Source organism: Ranitomeya variabilis, chromosome 2 (assembly GCF_051348905.1).
Source record: "Ranitomeya variabilis isolate aRanVar5 chromosome 2, aRanVar5.hap1, whole genome shotgun sequence".
NCBI lineage: Eukaryota > Metazoa > Chordata > Amphibia > Anura > Dendrobatidae > Ranitomeya > Ranitomeya variabilis.
The window spans coordinates 623589427-623610675 of NC_135233.1; the positions used below are offsets into that span (position 1 = coordinate 623589427).

A 21249-nucleotide genomic window follows, 5' to 3' on the forward strand; every position below is an offset into this window, starting at 1 on the left:
CCCATCTGATGCTGGCTAAAACTGGTATAGAAAGCAGGAGCTTCTATTGTTCTTTTAAGGTTATATATATTGGCACCGATCAGGGCTAGAGATATAAGGATTATATATTCCGGATGACCATCGAGGGATCTATAACTCCCTGAAATCGCTAGAAGCTAAACCCAACGAGTGCAAAGGTTTCTCCGTAAGCGGGTCGTGTAACTAAGCCGTGTTTACACATAAAAGAATGGCCCCGAAGTGGTGCACCTCCTGATCATTGTGTCTTTCATATACGAGGTTCGTATAGCGAGCTAGGCATAAAAATAGGTGCCATAACTCTAACAAAAGGGAAGGATTCAGCCTCTAAGTGAGGTCACCACAAGGGGAGTGGCTTGGTTTTAGGCTGGAAAATAAGTGAGTGAAGCAGCAGTCTTCATGTGTCTTTGTATGGGGTCTCGCTACTATACAGGGGTGATGCATCTGGATATATGCTTGCCTTTCCCCCACAGCACACGGTGAGCCATGAGATAAGATGACATAACGAAATGTAAGTGTTCTTTTCAACTTTAATCCCATTTTATTTGTAATTGTACTGTACATAAAGATATTTGTTGTCTTTCTAATATCTTTTTTATACTTCTGTAAACACTGCCTACCTTTTTTGGAGTAAAATATAAAATTACTAGCTTGTCTCTCCTTGCTCTATAACGTACGGTCACATCTTCTGAAGTGAATTACGCTACTAATCTGGGTTGGCTCCGGACCCGTTAATAATTAAGAAATCGGAGCTGGTGGCAGCGGATTTTTCCTGTGCGATTGGGAGGCTTAGTAGCGACCGGCGGCGTTGAAAATTATTGTTCCCGCCTGAGTGGGAGTAGATATATTGCCCTCGCTGCAGTGTGCCCATTTGCTAGTTCAAAGTAAGGCAGCCTTTCTGGCGACTAATTATCCTAGGTGCAGTACCCGGTCTGACCTGAGGGTAAAGGGGGGGGCGCCAGAGAGCTGCAAATATCATTTCAGCTCATGGCAGACCATGTGGCTTGGGGGAGGGGCGATACATCAAGATGCATTACAGAGTGTCTCTCAGCTAGCTTCCTTGTCAAAGGCTAGTGAAAATTGAGCTCTCGGGGTCTTATGCCTCTTGGTCGTGACATCAGAGTGGGCGGAGCTATGAAATGCACTCCTACTTTCTCAGAGGGACTCAGAGTTATGAAACATTCATATCCCCTGTAGCTCTAGGATGCAACCTCGTATAGCGATCATGGAACTACCATTCTTCCGGGCATGAATGTTAATTTGAGGGCAAACACGACATGCTTATGAGCCCCTGTTAAGCAGCAATCCGTTTCTCCATATCCGCTGCACCTAGAAAATGCACTGTGGGATGACCCAGCCGACGCACATACCAAATATATAACTTCCATATCTCTGTCACTAATTGGGGTCAAGTGATGCCTTACTATTAAGGTGGTATATGAGCAAGATAGCACATGGTTTTCAGACAAAGGATTTCTACACACTACTGCATTCAAGAGGAAGGGGGGGACAGAGTCCCACACTGGAGTTTCAAGTTACAGCTGTCTTCAGGGGGGATGGAGTTGCATGCAGGCCAAGACAGAGAACGAGAGATTTCTAGGCAGAGTGTCTGGAACCATGGCACCTTCTGAAAAAAATCCCTCAGACCATGGTATTTTTACATTATCGTGACAGTGGGATATAGATAAATCCCCTTCAGAAAGAACCAGGGGCAACCAAACAACCCTGGTTCATGACAAATTAGTGTGAGTGGTGGGGATGATAAAGGTATCCCCCCCGTGATCCATGACAGGATCAGGGGTGCTGCAAAACAACTGTGCATAAATCCGCCACCTCCAGACTGACCTGCTGCAGATGTGCTGTAAGAGCAGTGATTGGATACATAATGGATCAGAAAATGGTTATGGTCAGAGCTAATGTCACGACTCAGCTGTCGGTTGACCTGAGACCAGGGGCTCCTTCCCTGTCAGTACCACTAGGGGGTGGCCTAGCTCGTACTATTCCCCGAGATACTTCTGAAGGTGAAGATGCTGGGGCCGCCACCCTTGCCTTATCTCCTAAGTTAGCCCTCCGTCTTTTCTCTTCCCCCACCCAGGGAAGAGGTGCGCTACTGTGCACTGCAGTACACCAACCCGATAAACAAGGCAACACAAACAAGTGTAACTGAAAATACCAGGCAAATATTCACTCACATATAATAGAGAAATGCATCGGGGAGTGGAGGACAGGGAAGAAAACAAAATGGAGGGATTACCACACTTACAAATCACGCAACAGTCACAGGTAACTCCTCCAAAACTCCTTCTCATAAGAACAGCTCTCCTCCTAAGCCATGCAGCAGAAGCTAGCTCTGACATGGGTTTAAATCAGAACCCAGATTATAAAGGAGATTGGAGTGGCTAATTGAGCTCAGCTGAGAGCTCAGAGCTTCCAACATGGCCGATGAACCCAGTTTAACCCGGTGTAACAGGCCAGTTTAACCCCCCGCCCAGAATATACCCGGGGTTAAAGTGGCCTAGGCCAGATTATACCCCGGTTATATACTGGCCTAGCCCAAACTATACTCCGGGGTATAAATTGGACTAATCCAGTTTATACCCCTCTGGGCCAGATTATACCCCGGGTATATTCTGGCCTAGCCCAAACTATACCCCGGGGTACAAATTGGACTAGTCCAGTTTATACCCCTCCAGGTCAGAATATACCCCAGCTGCTGTAGATCAGGCAGCCCACAGGGCCCCAGGCAGCACACAGGGGCTTCAGGCAGCACACGGGGCCCCTGGCAGAACACACGGCCCCAGGCATGGCACAGTGCCCCAGGCAGCACACAAGGGCCCCAGGCAGCGCACAGGGCCCCAGGCAGCGCACAGGGCCCCAGGCAGCACACAGGACCCCAGGCAGCACACAGGGGCCCCAGGCAGCGCACAGGGGCCCCAGGCAGCGCACAGGGGCCCCAGGCAGCGCACAGGGGCCCCAGGCAGCGCACAGGGCCCCAGGCAGCGCACAGGGCCCCAGGCAGCGCACAGGGCCCCAGGCAGCGCACAGGGGGCAGAGACAGTGCACAAGGGAGGGGGAAGTGACAGTGTGCAAGGGGGGAAGAGACAGAGTGCAGAGCCCCTGTGCGCTATCTCTGCCCCTGTGCACTGTCTGGGATCCCATGTGCGCTGTTTGGGACCCCCTTTGTGATGTCTGTGGCCCCGTTCTTGAGTATATTAACCCCTTTCTGCCAGCTGACGGAATAGTACGTCAGCTGGCAGATCCCCTGCTTTGAGGTGGGCTCCGGTGGTGAGCCCACCTCAAAGCCGCGACATGTCAGCTGTTTTGTATAGCTGACATGTGCGCGCAATGCAACTAGTTAAATGCAATGTGCGCGCAATGCAACTAGTTAAATGCCGCCGTCAAGCGCTGACAGCGGCATTTAACTAGCGCTCCCGGCCGCGCGGCCGGTACTGCTCGCACCGCTGACCCCCGTCACATGATCGGGGGTCAGCGGTGCATTGCCATAACAACCAGAGGTCTCCTTGAGACCTCTATGGTTGTTGATGGCCGATTGCTTTGAGCGCCACCCTGTGGTCAGCGTTCAAAGCAACCCTGCATTTCTGCTACATAGAGGTGATCTGTGCTTCACCTCTATGTAGCAGAGGCGATCGTGTAGTGCATGCTTCTAGCCTCCTATGGAGGCTATTGAAGCATGCCAAAATTTAAAAAAAAAAAAGTGTTTAAAAATAAAAAAAAAATAAAAAAAAATATAAAAGTTCAAATCACCCCCCTTTCGCCCCAATCAAAATAAAACAATAAAAAAAATCAAACCTACATATATTTGGTATTGCCGCGTTCAGAATCGCCCGATCTATCAATAAAAATAAAATCTTAACCTGATCGCTAAATGGCGTAGAAAAAAAATCAAACCGCCAAAATTACGTTTTTTGGGACGCCGCGACATTGCATTAAAATGTAATAACGGGCGATCAAAAAAACGTATCTGCACCAAAATGGTATCATTAAAAACGCCAGCTTGGCACGCAAAAAATAAGCCCTCACCTGACCTCAGATCACGAAAATTGGAGACGCTACGGGTATCGGAAAATCGCACAATTTTTTTTTTTTTAGCAAACTTTGGAATTTTTTTTCCCCACCTAGATAAAAAATAACCTAGACATGTTAGGTGTCTATGAACTCATAATGACCTGGAGAATCATAATGGCAGGTTAGTTTTAGCATTTGGTGAACCTAGCAAAAAAGCCAAACAAAAAACAAGTGTTAGATTGCACTTTTTTTGCAATTTCATCACACTTGGAATTTTTTTCCCATTTTCTGTTACACGGCATGGTAAAACCAATGGTATCGTTCAAAAGTACATCTCGTCCCACAAAAAATAAGCACTCACATGGCCATATTGACGGAAAAATAAAAAAGTTATGGCTCTGGGAAGGAGGGGAGCGAAAACCGAAAACGGTCTATGGAAACGCATGCGTTTTTGCGTACATGCGTTTGCTTGCGTTTTAAACGCATGCCTTTTTATAGAAAAAAACAAGAATACACCCTGATAAGCCACCCCCCACCATCAGGGTGATAAAGGGATCCTAACCCTAACCCTACCCCTAACCCTAGGGATCCAAACCCTAACCCTAACCTTAACCCTACCCCTAACCCTAACAATATGACAGTGAATACTCTCCGAGTTTATATTTTTAGTACTCTATAGCAATACCGTATATCTTGGGGTGTCCACATTGAACAAAGCTTTTTATTAGAAGAATGTCCTGGTCTCCAGGTCAACATAATAGCCAATCCCTATGGATCCCTAGGGTTAGGGTTTGGATCCCTAGGGTTAGGGGTAGGGTTTGGATCCCTTTATCACCTTGATGGTGGGGGGTGGCTTATCAGTGACCTGGTGACCAGGACATTCTTCTAATAAAAAGCTACCCCTAACCCTAGGGATCCAAACCCTACCCCTACCCCTAAACCTAACCCTAGGGATCCTAACCCTAACCCTAGCTAATTCTATTAATAGTGGGTTTTCTAGTTGATTTTGATGATCGGCAGCTGTCACACACTTCTCAGCATGTGTTTCAAAAACGCAAACGCAGGAAAAACCGCATGTAAACGCGTCAAAACGCCGCGGTTTTTTTTACTGCATGCAAAAACGCATGCGTCTAAAAAACGCAGCGTTTGCACGCGTTTACATGCGTTTTTTCACCACATGCGTTTTTTTTACAAACGCTGCAGATCAAAACGCAAGTGTGAAACCAGCCTTATTCTTTAAAACTCTAAACACAGACTTTTTTTTTTACTTCAACCTGAAAACCTTGACTGTTCATAAAAAAACTGTTCAGGATATAATAAAAGTTATAACATTCTGAAACTTCAACTTATAAAGGTACTTTTACATGGGGCGATTATTGGTTCCAGAGAGGCTTTAGGCTGATAATTGTACACATGGCTGGTGACAGGACACTACAAAATAAACGTTCAAAGGGAATCACTGATAACATTAAAATGATTAGTAAACACTGATAACAACATTAAAATGATCATGATTGTTTTCAAGATAAAGTGCATGTTCTGTTGTTGACTGCAGATTGAAGCTTGCGGGATAGGTCAACCAATCCATGGTGTCACCAACTTTGGTGTGGATGACGATGTCACAACTCAACAGATTTCCTGTGGCCATGATTTCAGCATCAGTTGCCCAGACTCCATCACGAGAGATGCCAGAGGTGTTCACATATTCATTCACATCTTGATTACAGTAGCCCTGTAGTTTTTTGGACAAGTCAGTTTTCATGTGGTGGATGACTTTAGCTCTGAGAAGGGAGTAGGCCCGAAAATAGTAGTTTCCATCACCTTTGGTTTTATATGTACGCCGTGGTTGTCCAAGATCTCTTGTGCCTCCAAAGTACACAACCCTATTAAACGTAAGGTCAAGAGTGGTGGTAAGATACTTCCTTCCTGAACTTGATAATGGGTTGAAAGTCTTGGTTTGCTGGTGTTTCTGTGTGGCAGAGTCACTGGGACAGTCATCAGGGTACTGGGGTGGTAGAGAAGTCTTTTCATCCTGGTAAAGCTTAAGGTTGCTGGCATGGTAGGTGTTGCTTAGTATCTTGCCAGCCTTATTGTTCTTAAGTTTTACTCGTCCCTTGGTTAAGGATTCCACAACTAAGTAGGGTCCAACCCAGCGTGGTGCCATCTTTGAACCCATGCGATGAATACGACATTGATTCTTGATATAAACAATGGTGCCAGCAGTGATTTCTTTGTTGCTCTTGTGTCGGCGATCAAAGGCACACTTTTGGTGTTCCTGAGCAGAATGGATGTTGGTACTTACAGTTGAGAGGATCCTGTTATGAATGGTTGTGAGTGTATTTAGCACATCAGGGTTGGCATCATCTGAAAGAGACATGACATCCACAGTGTCATTTGCTGATGGATTGAAGTCAATAGGAAGCTTAGCCTTTCGTCCATACATGACCTCAAATGGAGAACACTTGGTTGAGGCATGCACAGATGTGTGATAGGCAAACAAAACACAAGGGATGAACTGGTCCCAGTTGGTTCCTTGGTCATTGACATGCTTACAAAGAGATTATTTGAGTGTTCGATTGTCACGCTCCCGCTGGCCATTTGTTTGTGGGTGGTAGGCAGATGAAATGCGGTGATCTGTTTTAAAATGATCCATCAGGTTGTCGATGATCGAGTTCACAAACTCTCTTCCCTGGTCGCTAATCAGAGTGTCTATACAGCCTAAGCGGCAAATAATGGTGTACAAAAATTTTGCTACTGACATGGCACTCTTGTCTGGAACAGCTGTTGCTTCAGTCCACTTCGAGAAATGATCAGTGACAGCAACTACTGTATATATTTGTTGCCGTTTGATGTTTCCTGAAGAGGACCGATCATATAAATCCCAACTAAGCTCCATACTTTTCCAGGCACTGGTATACTGTTGAGTGGTGGAGCTTCTTTGCGGATTTTGGGACATGTGACAAAACATTTTTGACAGGCTTTGACATGTTGGTAAACATCATTCTTCATTCCCCTCCAGTAATAACGGTCAGAAATTTTGGCAAATGTTTTATCTCTGCCAAAATGGCCACCAGATGTTGGGTTGTCGTGACAGGCCTTCAGGATATTTGGCAGTCAGCTTTTAGTGAGAACCTCCTTTTTTCCATAGTAAGTTATCCCTTTCTCTGCCCGATAAGGCTTAGATGTTTGTCTAAACTGGGACTTGGCATTTGAACGTTTCTCTGGAGGTAGATCGTAGATCCACTGGGGGTACTTTTGTTCTGTTGCAGTGTAGAATCTCAAAAGCTGATCATATAGTTGGTCTTCCATTGTTGTCAAAATTGGAAAACTTTTTTTTTTTTGTTGGAGGTGTTCCAAGTTCACTTTATATACCTTATCAGGATAGAATAGGAACTCACACTGGAGAACTTCAGGTGCATATCATAGAGAGCAGGGAGAAACATACATAACAAGTTACAACACATAACATTAACTATGCACTTATAATTCAACAATTGTGTCCGAAAATATTATATGGCACTTCCCAGCATAGGAAACAACAATTTGAAGATTCAGTGGAATTAACCCCTGACTCCAAAGAAGAGATCCATAAGAGACCAAATAAAATCCATAATTTATTTAGTCACATTTGTAAAAACAATGGTTTATAAGACATACAAAACAAAGAAATACCCAGAGGACCGGAAAATACCATCCCAAATGTATATATATACCATCAGAGGAAATAACAATAAATATACCCACAGACAAAATTGGAAAATAGAACGGCCCGTATGATTAGTAACATTGTAGACCATTGTGAAACCGTGTATAGCCCAATCGGCCCAATGCATACCTACTAGCCATGTTTCATTACAAGGTAGTCCGTGCTATATTGCTTAGGTAAACAGGTATAAGAATCAAAAAATGAATTATCTCACCGCTGCAGCACCTAGGTGGGTAGCCACAATGTATTCTGTGGTATCGGGTAGTCCGGCGTTCCCCTGTTGCCCCGACGCGCGTTTCGCCCGTAGCTTCTTCCGGTTACTAATCATACGGGCCGTTCTATTTTCCAATTTTGTCTGTGGGTATATTTATTATTATTTCCTCTGATGGTATATATATATACATTTGGGAGGGTATTTTCCGGTCCTCTGGGTATTTCTTTGTTTTGTATGTCTTATAAACCATTAACTATGCACTGATGGAACTGCACCATCTACGGTCAGTTCAATGTAATGCCTCCAACACATGCTATAAGTCTAGTCCACCCGTTCCCTTGCACTAGATTTGCTGCCGATTTTCAACAGGGAAAAAATCAGCAGTCAATCTGCATCAAAATCCGCATCCCAACGATGTGGATTTTGTGTGCAGAAGCACAGCAGATTTCTCAGTGTCACGTAGAAGAGGGAAATCTGATGCAGACTGCATGAAAATCTGACAAAAGCCGCATGAAATGGTATATGGTTTGTGTATGTGCATCTATATATACTGTAGCACTACAGCAGCAAAAACACACTAATATTCTGCCCTAGAGGAGTATAGACCATGGGTATATTATACCTAGGCCAGATTATACTCCTCCGGGCTAGAATATATCCCTTCTGCTGTAGATCAGATTTTTCACGCTTATGAGAACCATTGAGTGACGTACTCAAGAACGGGGCCCCAGACATCGCACAAGGGCCCTAGACATCTTAGGCTAAATTCACATTTGCGCACAGCTGTGTACGCTCTCAGTGAAGCCCCGCCCATTGTCGCGCCTGCCAATTAAGCTCCGCCCAGGTGCGCATGCGGCCTGCGTACCCTATCTTTATCATTGGGAAAGCAGGCCCTGTGGATGTTTGCGTTTGCGTCCCCATGCGTTGTTTTGACGATTCGGTGAACGCAAGAAAATCCAACTTGTTGCCTTCGCCGCGGGTTGCAGCACCATCAAAAGAACGTCGGCGGAGCTTAACCGGCGGGGCGCAGCAGGGGTCAAGGCTTCACTGAGAGCGTACACATGCGCAGGGCTGCCACTTGAAATTTTGGGGCCCCATACTGGCAACATTTTCGGGGCCCCCTTGAGACTCCGCCCAGGCTCCACCCCAGCCCCGCCTCCACGCTCCACCCCTCAAACTGTCCACAGTCCCACCGCTCTCTCTTGGAAAATCTCCACTTCTCACCTATCACACATTGACAGTTCCCATCACCAGATCACACATATAGCCGGCAGCTTTTGTTTTGGCCAAAAGATTTTTTAAGCCACCAAAATGACAAGGTAGACACTTTTGGCCAGGCCCTACTCTACTGTAACCTATTAAATATTTGTTAAAATATGCAATACAATATAGGTATATTTTTATTTATTTTTCAATTTTTAAAATGACCTATAATACCACATACAAGGAACAAATACCACAGCACCATGACCAGATGACATATTCCCACCACAGTGATTGAATAATATCAAATACAAGGAACAAATACCACAACATCATGACCAGACCACATATTACCACCACATAGTGACTGAATACTACAATACTGATCAATAATAAAAAAAAAACAACACAATACTATCACCATCAGTGCCATTATACACAGGAGATCTGTACTTAGTATGCAGTGTCTGTGTACAGGTAATACAGTGATCACTGGTGACATTATACACAGGAGCTCCGTATAAAAATGTATAGGTAATACAGTGATCACTGGTGACATTATACACAGGACCTCTGTATATAGTATACAGTGTATAGTGTCAGTGTATAGGTAACACTGACTCACCAGTGACGTCCTTCATCTTTCATCCAGCACAGATCGCCATCACTTCATCCAGCCAGGGCTCCTCTCTGCAGCTAATAACACCGTTATCTCGAGTTCCGCTTGCAGAACACATTACTTAATTTTCCCAACTTCTACATTACACTACATGAAGAAGGCAACATAGTATCACTCTACACAGTAATAGGACCGCCCCTCCATTTAAAACAGTATACTCAAAAAATAAAATAAGTACATCACTGCAGTAATAATATCCCTTAATTAGCCCCTATGATAATAATATTCGCCATCCTAGCCCCCATGTGTCTCATTCCTGGCGTCGGCCATATGTTCTCCCATCCTGCCCTAATGAGTATCATTTCTGCCCCATATGATCTCCCCATCCTGCCCCATCTGTCTCCATCGTATCCATCCTGCCCCATGATCCTGCACGATCTGTCTCCAACCCTGCCCCATCTGTCTCCAATCCTGCCTCCAGTGTCTCCAATCATGCCCGTATCACCATTCTGCCCGGTCTCCAATCATGCCCCCATGTCTGCAATCATGCCCCGTGTCTCCATTCTGCCCCATCTGTTTCCAATCCTGGCCCATCTGTCTCCAGTCATGCCCCAGTGTCTCCAGTCATGCCGCCATGTCTGTCATCCTGCCCCATGTCTCCAATCATGCCCCGTTTCTCCATTCTGCCCCGTGTCCAGCATTCTGCCCATGTCCAGCAATCTGCCCGTGTCCAGCGTTCTGCCCCTGTGTCCAGCGTTCTGCCCGTGTCCAGCGTTCTGCCCCTGTGTCCAGCGTTCTGCCCGTGTCCAGCGTTCTGCCCGTGTCCAGCGTTCTGCCCGTGTCCAGCGTTCTGCCCCTGTGTCCAGCGTTCTGCCCCTGTGTCCAGCGTTCTGCCCCTGTGTCCAGCGTTTTGCCCCTGTGTCCAGCGTTCCGCCCCCGTGTCCAGCGTTCCGCCCCCGTGTCCAGCGTTCCGCCCCCGTGTCCAGCGTTCGGCCCGTGTCCAGCTTTCGGCCCGTGTCCAGCTTTCTGCCCGTGTCCAGTTTTCGGCCCCTGTGTCCAGCGATCTGCCCCGTGTCCAGCTTTCTGCCCGTGTCCAGCTTTCTGCCCGTGTCCAGCTTTCTGCCCGTGTCCAGCTTTCTGCCCGTGTCCAGCTTTCTGCCCGTGTCCAGCTTTCTGCCCCTGTGTCCAGCGTTCTGCCCGTGTCCAGCGTTCTGCCCCTGTGTCCAGCGTTCTGCCCCTGTGTCCAGCGTTCTGCCCCTGTGTCCAGCGTTCTGCCCCTGTGTCCAGCGTTCTGCCCTTGTCCAGCGTTCTGCCCTTGTCCAGCGTTCTGCCCATGTCCAGCGTTCTGCCCATGTCCAGCGTTCTGCCCATGTCCAGCGTTCTGCCCCTGTGTCCAGCGTTCTGCCCGTGTCCAGCGTTCTGCCCCTGTGTCCAGCGTTCTGCCCCTGTGTCCAGCGTTCTGCTCGTGTCCAGCATTCTGCCTCTGTGTCCAGCTTTGTGCCCCTGTGTCCAGCGTTCTGCCCGTGTCCAGCGTTCTGCCCGTGTCCAGCTTTGTGCCCGTGTCCAGCTTTGTGCCCCTGTGTCCAGCTTTCTGCCCGTGTCCAGCTTTCTGCCCCTGTGTCCAGCTTTCTGCCCCTGTGTCCAGCGTTCTGCCCCTGTGTCCAGCGTTCTGCCCCTGTGTCCAGCGTTCTGCCCCTGTGTCCAGCGTTCTGCCCCTGTGTCCAGCGTTCTGCCCGTGTCCAGCGTTCTGCCCGTGTCCAGCGTTCTGCCCGTGTCCAGCGTTCTGCCTGTGTCCAGCTTTGTGCCCCTGTGTCCAGCGTTCTGCTCGTGTCCAGCATTCTGCCTCTGTGTCCAGCTTTGTGCCCCTGTGTCCAGCGTTCTGCCCGTGTCCAGCGTTCTGCCCGTATCCAGCGTTCTGCCCGTGTCCAGCTTTGTGCCCGTGTCCAGCTTTGTGCCCGTGTCCAGCTTTCTGCCCCTGTGTCCAGCGTTCTGCCCGTGTCCAGCGTTCTGCCCCTGTGTCCAGCGTTCTGCCCCTGTGTCCAGCGTTCTGCCCCTGTGTCCAGCGTTCTGCCCCTGTGTCCAGCATTCTGCCCATGTCCAGCGTTCTGCACCTGTGTCCAGCGTTCTGCCTCTGTGTCCAGCTTTGTGCCCCTGTGTCCAGCGTTCTGCTCGTGTCCAGCTTTGTGCCCGTGTCCAGCGTTCTGCCCGTGTCCAGCGTTCTGCCCGTATCCAGCGTTCTGCCCGTATCCAGCGTTCTGCCCGTATCCAGCGTTCTACCCGTATCCAGCGTTCTACCCGTGTCCAGCGTTCTGCCCTTGTCCAGCGTTCTGCCCGTGTCCAGCGTTCTGCCCGTATCCAGCGTTCTGCCCGTATCCAGCGTTCTGCCCGTATCCAGCGTTCTACCCGTATCCAGCGTTCTACCCGTGTCCAGCGTTCTGCCCGTGTCCAGCTTTGTGCCCGTGTCCAGCTTTGTGCCCGTGTCCAGCTTTGTGCCCGTGTCCAGCTTTGTGCCCGTGTCCAGCTTTGTGCCCGTGTCCAGCTTTGTGCCCGTGTCCAGCTTTGTGCCCGTGTCCAGCGTTCTGCCCCTGTGTCCAGCGTTCTGCCCCTGTGTCCAGCTTTGTGTCCCTGTGTCCAGCTTTCTGCGCCCCTGTCCAGCATTCTGCCCGTGTCCAGCATTCTGCCCCTGTGTCCAGCTTTCTGCCCCTGTGTCCAGCATTCTGCCTTGGGCCCCCCGGATCGCCGCTCTCAATAATAATAAAAAAAAAACAAGTTCTGCTTACCTGGCCGCGCTCCTGCTCTCTCCACGCAGCTGAAGCGTGCGCTCGCCGGCGACTGACAATGACGTCAGACGCCGGCGACATGCACGCTGCGACGTCAGCTGCCAGCCTCAGATTGGCTGGCGGCTGTTAACTATTGACCCGCGCCCGCACGTCAATAGCGTTAAACAGCTGCAGCGCCGCTAAGGGCCCGGTTTAGCCTGCGGCTGCTGGTAGGGGCCCGGTGAGCAGATGAGATGGGGCCCGATGCAGGCCCCCTCTGCCCACCGGGCACCATACGCCAGTCACGGCTGTAATGCCCTGATGGCGGCCCTGCGCATGCGCACGGCTGTACGCAAATGTGAAACTAGGATTGAGTGATATACTCAAGAGCAGGGCCCCAGACATCGCACAGGGGGTCCCAGACAGCGTACAGTGGGTCCCAGATAGCGCACAGGGGGGCCCAGACAGCACACAGAGGACATGCGCTCTGTCTATTTCCCCCCCTTGCGCGCTATCTCTTACCCCCTTGCTCACTGTCTCTGCCCCCCTGTGCGCTATCTGGGACCCCCTGTGGGCTGCCTGGGGTCCTGTGGGCATCCTGTGGGCTGCCTGGAGCCCTGTGTGCTGCCTGGGGCCCCTGTGTGCTGCCTCGGGCCCTGTGGGCTGCCTGGGGCCCCTGTGGGCTGCCTGGGGTCCTGTGCACTGCCTGGGGCACTGTGCGCTGTTTGGGGCTCCGTGCGCTGCCTGGGGCCCCTGTGTGCTGCTTGGGGCCCTGTGCGCTGCCTGGGGCCCTGTGTTCTGCCAGGGGCCCCGTACGCTGACTAGGGCCCTGTGGGCTGACTGGGGCCCCTGTGGGCTGCCTGGGGCCCTGTGCGCCGCCTGGGGCCCCTGTGTGCTGCCTGGGGTCCTGTGCACTGCCTGGGGCACCGTGAACTGTTTGGGGCTACGTGCGATGCCTGGGGCCCCTGTGGGCTGCCTGGGGCCCTGTGCACTGCCTGGGGCACCGTGCGCTGTTTGGGGCTCCGTGCGCTGCCTGGGGCCCTTGTGTGCTGCCTGGGGCCCCTGTGGGCTGCCTGGGGTCCTGTGCACTGCCTGGGGCACCGTGCACTGTTTGGGGCTCCGTGCGCTGCCTGGGGCCCCTGTGGGCTGCCTGGGGCCCCGTGCACTGCCTAGGGCCCCTGTGTGCTGCCTGGGGCGCCTGTGTGCTGCCTGGGGCCCTGTGCGCTGCCTGATCTACAGCAGCTGGGGTATATTCTGACCTGGAGGGATATAATCTGGACTTATCCAATTTATACCCCGGGGTATAGTTTGGGCTAGGCCAGAATATACCCGGGGTATATTCTGGCCCAGAGGGGTATAAACTGGCCTAGGCCACTTTAACCCCGGGTATATTCTGGGCGGAGGGGTTAATCTGGCCTCTTACACCGGATTAACCGGTTCTTAAGGCCTTAGCACAGATCAACACAATGGAGATCCACACATCTCACAATGGAGATCCACACATCTGCAGCTCCACAGCCTGAATGAGACACTCCGCCTCCATTTTATCTGTCAAACCAAGGCCCTGCGGTTGGGAAATGTGAGCAGTCATTCCCACCCATCTCTTATGACCGCTTGTAAAACCTGGCTCTGAAATGGCCCAAATAACTCTCTCTGCATTATATGTGCTGGAGCATGCTTCCGAGCTCACATCACCGCAGCCAATAGCTGCGATAACGCATAGCTCCCCTCAAGGACTCGTCCGGCAGCCATCTTACACCGTATACACCGCCCGGTCATCACCCGTCACCTTATACACTGCCCGGAATTCATCCATCACCGTATACACCACTCAGACATCACCGCTCACCGTATACACAGCACAGTCATCACCCTTTGCCGCATACACTCCAATACAAAAAAGGTACAGTGCTTACAAATGAAAAAGAATATAAAAATATAATAAAAAGACATACAGGTATGCAAAACAGTTATAAAATAAACAGGAGAAAACTTAGAGAAATAGCTAACTTGTAGTCTGCTTCTGCTCCCTGAGGGGGGTGAATATGGACTGGATCACAACAGCTTCCCAGGCTGCCCCTCAATCTGTGAACAACTTTGTACGTATACAAGCCTAATTTATAGAGTTACCCTGGAGGTCAAATTTCTAGACCAGCCTCTCAGGTTAATATTATAATTGCTTGTTTTTTATTGGACCAGGGCCGCTCACCCCCAATGAATATATTATTTTCCTCTGAACACTCTTTGCCTAAAGGTTCTCAGGGATAGATAGTGTCAGGCTGTAATTGACATCTCTTCAAAAAAGCTGAAGGTGTGAAGCGCTTCCTCTCCTTCCTGGTTCTTAGGAGTTCCCCTGGCAAGAGTGAAGACAGTCTGCTTTCTCAGGATAATACATATTAACACCTTGGTGAGACCTGCAGCCATCAGGACAGATGTTAAATTACTGCTGGTTACACATGTAAAACTATACATATTTCACTACAGTTAGCTACTGCCATCTCCTATATAATCTGGGTCCTGGCTAGCAGTTATTGTCAGAGATAGCTTATGCTGTATGGCTGGAGGTTGTTGGTGGTTATGGGAGAAAGCGGTTGGTGGATTTATCTGTGACTGTTGCTAGATTTTGAGTGTGTGATAATTCAGTTTCTTTTACTCTTGTTTACCCCATCCTCCACTCCCCGATGCATTCCTGTTATATTTGGTCCTGAAACACCTGACAAGAGAGTCGTGTACACCACCCCTCACCGTATACACCACCCAGACATCACACCTCACTGTATACAGCACCCAAACGTCACCCCTCACCGAATACAGCACCCGGATATAACCCATCTGTCACGAATCCCACCGGATATGTCGGGGATCCCACCAATCTGTCACGGTTCACGGAGAAGATACCTTTATCATCCCCACCAATTTGTCACGAACCAGGGTTGTTTGGTTGCCCAGTTCCTTCTGAAGGGGATTTATCTATATCCCACTTTTTAGTTCCGGTTTGGAATTTGCAGCTCTCTGGCGCCCCCCTTACCCTCAGGTCAGGTTAGGTACTGCACCTAGGATAAGTAGTCACCAGAAAGGCTGCCTGCTATGTACTGGCTTATTGGGCACGCTGCAGCGATGGCGATATAACTACTCTCAAACAGGTGGGAACAATAATTATCAACGCCGCCGGTCGCTGCAAAGACGCCCAATTGTACAGGACAAGGTATCAAGGTATGTTGCCACCAGCTCTGATTCTTTTAATTGTTAACGGGTCCAGAGCCAACTCAAATCAGTAGTGTAATTCACCTCAGGGGATGCGACAGTTCGTTATAGAACAAGGAGAGACAAGCTAGTAAATTGTATATTTTACTCCAAATAAGGTAGGCAGTGATTACAAGGTATAAAAAGATATTATAAAGACAAATCATATGTACAATACAATTACAAATAAAAAAGGATTAAAATTGAAAATAACACTTACAGGTCGTTATGTCATTGCATCATCATGGCTGACTGTGTGCTGAGGAAGAGGGGCTACATCTAAATGCATATCACACGTCTGTACAACAGTTAGACCCCGGACCAAAGACACTGAAGACTGCAGACTCACTAAGTTATCCCACAGCCCAAAACCCAGGCACTCCCCCTGTGGTGACCTCACTTAGAGGCTGAAACCTCCCCTTTACTTAGCATTATGAAAACAATTTTTATGCCTAGCTCGCTGTATGAGTCTCGTATACGAAAGACACGATGATTAGAATCATTATGGGGATTCTTTTAAGTTTAAACCCGGAGTAATTACCTGAACCGCTTACGGAGGAACCCGCACTTTGCACTCGTTGCGTTTAGCTGCTATCAGTTTCAGTGAGTGATAGATCTATTGAGGGACATCCAGAATATATAATTCTTATATCTCTAGCCTGGATCGGTGCCTCTATATATCACTTTCATAGGACAATAGAAGCTCATGGTTTCTATATACCAGTTTAAACCAGTACCAGTTGGGAGGAGGAATGACTAGGGTAGGAAGACTTGTCTGCTGCAACTAAAATCCATAAAACTTCTTCAGTGATTCTAGTGAGGGTTGCTAGCACACTGGGCTCACATTACACTATATAGCACCGGGGGAGGGAGGGGTGGCTTAGAATTCCAGCCTTGTTAATAGGCAGAGAAAAGAAAGGGGGGGGGGGGTTGAATCTACAGCGGGTGTCTGTGCCATGGTACCTTCTAGAACTAAACTCACATTATGGCATTTTTACATTATCGTGACATCCTCAATGTATATACCGCCTGGACGTTAACCCCTGTAGCAGGGCCAGGCAGGACAGTGTTAAATCCTAGCTATGCAGGTCCTGATCAGATGCACCTGGCCATCTTTGACTAAGACCCAGGGCCTGTGGTCACTAGGTGTCAGTTGAGCAGAGTGGAGTGTACTGGTGGTGAGTGTCCAGCCAAAGTGTAATGTGCCAGGGTCTGTGAATGGAGACTGCACGGGTCAGCTGAGAAAGCGGAGTAACGTAGTAGTTTGCAGCCTGCTCAGTTGTACACTACTGTTTGGCGGGAGGATGCTGAAGCTCGGGCTGAAGAGGACACCGAGACTGGAGGCATCTTCTATGACGTTTGCTCCAGTAGAGAAGACTGTAGTCTGTTGGGGGGAGCTGCACTGACATATCTGCCTGCTGGATGAACGGGTTATTTGCTGTGATCTTTGGGAACAAGAGAGGCTGTTTGGTTTTGATTCTCTTGTAGCTTTATGAAAGCAGAAAAACTGCACCTGTTTGGACCAAATCACATTGCCTGTGTGAACTCTGCCTAATGCCTACCTGGGAGGCACCTGATCCCTGCACCTTACACCATATACACCGCCCAGATATAACAAATGTACCTTGGGATTCCCTCTACAGTAGCCTCGAAGGTACACTGGTACGTCTGCATGCTCTGCGGGGTGAAGGAGACACTGGCGTAGCTGTGACTGTGGCTCGGGATGCTCATTCGTGGCGGCTGGATTTCAAAGATTTCAGAAATTCGAGCCACAGACTAGAAAAGTTAAAGTCAAATGAGTAAAGAAGGCAGCAAAGCCCCCCTATCTGTACCCAACACCCCGATCATCCCCGACGTCTACTCATACACTGGTTCACAGCACAGCCCCCCTATCATCCCCGGGGTCTATCCATACACTGGTGACAGCAGCACAGCCCCCCTATCTTCCCCGGGGTCTATCCATACACTGGTGACAGCAGCACAGCCCCCCTATCTGTGCCCTACAACCCAATCATCACCAGGGTCTACCCATACACTTTTGACAGCAGCACAGCCCCCTATTTCTACCCTACACCCCGATTATTTCCGAAGTCTACCCATACACTGGTGACAGCAGCACAGCTCTTCTATCTGTACCCAACACCCTGCATCCCCGAGCTCTACTCATACACTGGTGACAGCAGCACAGCCCCCCTATCTGTACCCTACAACCCAATCATCACTGGGGTCTACCCATACACTGTTGACAGCAGCAAGCCCCCTATTTCTACCCTACACCCCGATCATTTTCGAGCTCTACCCATACACTGGTGACAGCAGCACAGCTCCCCTATCTGTACCCAACACCCTGCATCCCCGAGCTCTACTCATACACTTGTGACAGCAGCACAGCCCCCCTATCTGTACCCTACACCCCGATAATCCCCGTGGTCTACCCATACACTGTTGACAGCAGCACAACCCCCCTATTTCTACCATACACCCCGATCATCTCCGGGGTCTACCCATACACTGGTGACAGCAGCAGAGCCCCCCTATCTCTACCCTACACCCCGATCATCCTCGGGGTCCACCAATACACTGGTGACAGCAGCAGAGCCTCCTACACCCGGACCATGCAGTCAGCCCCGTTACCTTAGCAGACAGGGGTTTGACGGTGAGGGCCACGTCGCAGGTGACCTTGCCGGAGTTGATAATCTTGAAGCGGGCGGTGGATGTTTGTCCGACGAGCACGTTCCAAAATAAAAATCTGTTCTCTTCTTGCAGGTAGATCCCCCCAGACTGGAGGGGCGGCAGACACTGCAGGACCCGGGCATCCCCCACAATTCGATGTTCTTCAAATATACTGGCAATGTCATCTGTGACGAATCCTGGGGGATCAGGAGGAGGTGGTCACAAGTGCGCTCTGTCCCCATGGCTGTGTACAAACACGGACCCCTGTAGAGTTTTACCTGGGGTGCACACCTCACCGATGAGGCGGAAGGGAATCCCGCCAGGGTGGTCCTCTGGGTGTCGATCAGAAATATCCAGGGTCAACAGCGCCTCGCTTTTGCCCAGTTGATCAGCAAAACACTCCACATTGATGATCTGCTGACCACCAGGAGGAATAGTCCCAAAACCAGGCACCATCATGAACATGCCCAGCGTGACGCGAGCCTGCAAAGAAGCCCACCCCGTCATAGCCATACGTACAGTGACAGATCACACACACTGAAGTCCCCCATACACATTACGAAACTGACAGCCCTCTCTGCCGACTCTCCATACACAGGGACCCTCTCTATGACCGCGCCGCAGTCAGCCGCTTGGGTCCTCCTCCTTCAGACTCCTCTGTCCTCATTCTCTAGACTCTTCTGTCCTACTTCTCTAGACTCCACTGTTCTCCTTTTCCAGAATCCTGTCCTCCTTCTCTAGACTCCTCTGTCCTCCTTCAGACTCCTCTGTCCTCCTTCTCTAGACTCCTCTGTCCTCCTTCTCCAGACTCCTCTGTCCTCCTTCTCCAGACTCCTCTGTCCTCCTTCTTGACTCCTCTGTCCTCCTTCTAGACTCCTCTGTCCTCCTTCTAGACTCCTCTGTCCTTCTCTAGACTCCTCTGTCCTACTTCTCTAGACTCCTTTGTCCTCATTCTGTAGACTCTTCAGTCGTCCTTTTACAGACTCCTCTGTCCTCCTTCTCCAGACTCCTCTGTCCTCCTTCTTGACTCCTCTGTCCTCCTTCTAGACTCCTCTGTCCTTCTCTAGACTCCTCTGTCCTACTTCTCTAGACTCCTTTGTCCTCATTCTGTAGACTCTTCAGTCGTCCTTTTACAGAATCCTCTATCCTCATTCTCTAGACTCCTCTGTCCTCCTTCTTGACTCCTCTGTCCTCCTTCTAGACTCCTCTGTCCTCCTTCTAGACTCCTCTGTCCTCCTTCTAGACTCCTCTGTCCTCCTTCTAGACTCCTCTGTCCTTCTCTAGACTCCTCTGTCCTACTTCTCTAGACTCCTTTGTCCTCATTCTGTAGACTCTTCAGTCGTCCTTTTACAGAATCCTCTATCCTCATTCTCTAGACTCCTCTGTCCTCCTTCTTGACTCCTCTGTCCTCCTTCTCTAGACTCCTCTGTCCTCCTTCTCTAGACTCCTCTGTCCTCCTTCTTGACTCCTCTGTCCTCCTTCTTGACTCCTCTGTCCTCCTTCTTGACTCCTCTGTCCTCCTTCTTGACTCCTCTGTCCTCCTTCTTGACTCCTCTGTCCTTCTCTAGACTCCTCTGTCCTACTTCTCTAGACTCCTTTGTCCTCATTCTGTAGACTCTTCAGTCGTCCTTTTACAGAATCCTCTATCCTCATTCTCTAGACTCCTCTGTCCTCCTTCAGACTCCTCTGTCCCACTTCTCTAGACTCCTCGGTCCTCCTTCTCTAGACTCCTTTGTCCTCTGACTACTCTATCCTAATCCTTAATTCATCTGTCCTCCTTCTCTAGACTCCTCTGTCCTCCTCCAGACTCCTGTCTTCCTTCTCTAGACTCCTCTGTTTTCCTTCTCTAGACTCCTGTCCTCCTTCTCCAGACTCCTTTGTCCTCCTTCTTGACTCCTCTGTCCTCCTTCTCTAGACTCCTTTGTCCTCATTCTGTAGACTCTTCTGTCCTCCTTTTACAGAATCCTCTATCCTCATTCTCTAGACTCCTCTGTCCTCCTTCAGACTCCTCTGTCCCACTTTTCTAGACTCCTTTGTCCTCTGACTACTCTATCCTAATCCTCCACTCATCTGTCCTCCTTCTCTAGACTCATCTGTCCTCCTTCTCTAGACTCCTCTGTCCTCCTCCAGACTCCTGTCCTCCTTCTCTAGACTCCTCTGTTCTCCTTCTCTAGACTCCTCTGTTCTCCTTCTCCAGACTCCTCTGTCCTCCTTCTCTAGACTCCTCTGTCCTCCTTCTCTAGACTCCTTTGTCCTCTGACTATCCTAATCCTCCACTCATCTGTCCTCCTTTTCTAGACTCTTCTCTCTTCCTCCTCCAGACTCCTCTGTCCTCCTTCTCTAGACTCCTGTCCTCCTTCTCCAGACTCATCTGTCCTCCTTCTCTAGACTCCTTTGTCCTCATTCTGGACTCCTCTGTCCTCCTTCTCCAGACTCCTCTGTCCTCCTCCTCCAGACTCCTCTGTCCTCCTCCTCCAGACTCCTCTGTCAACCTTCTCCAGACTCCTCTATCCTCCTTCTCTAGACTCCTCTGTCCTCCTTCAGACTCCTCTGTCCTCCTTCTCTAGACTCCTCTGTCCTCCTTCTCTAGACTCCTTTGTCCTCATTCTTGACTCCTCTGTCCTTTTTCTCCAGACTCCTCTGTCCTCCTTCTTGACTCCTCTGTCCTCCTTCTCTAGACTCCTCTGTCCTCCTTCTCTAGACTCCTGTCCTCCTTCTCTAGACTCCTTTGTCCTCATTCTGTAGCCTCCTGTCCTCCTTTTACAGAATCCTCTATCCTCATTCTCTAGAC

The 21249-nt window shown here is 49.6% G+C and overlaps 1 protein-coding gene across 11 annotated transcripts in view; it reads right to left on the reverse strand.

Moving 5' to 3' along the window:
* The window catches only part of HYDIN (HYDIN axonemal central pair apparatus protein), a 141816-nt gene that overhangs the window by 20796 nt on the left and 99771 nt on the right, over positions 1-21249 (reverse strand). For all 11 annotated transcript variants that reach the window (XM_077288948.1, XM_077288954.1, XM_077288953.1 and 8 more), the window contains 3 exons: positions 18737-18941; positions 18420-18655; positions 17410-17561 (listed from right to left, as the gene is read on the reverse strand). In XM_077288948.1, coding sequence (XP_077145063.1) covers positions 17410-17561; positions 18420-18655; positions 18737-18941 — 593 coding nt within the window. The remainder of the gene's footprint in view (positions 1-17409; positions 17562-18419; positions 18656-18736; positions 18942-21249) is intronic.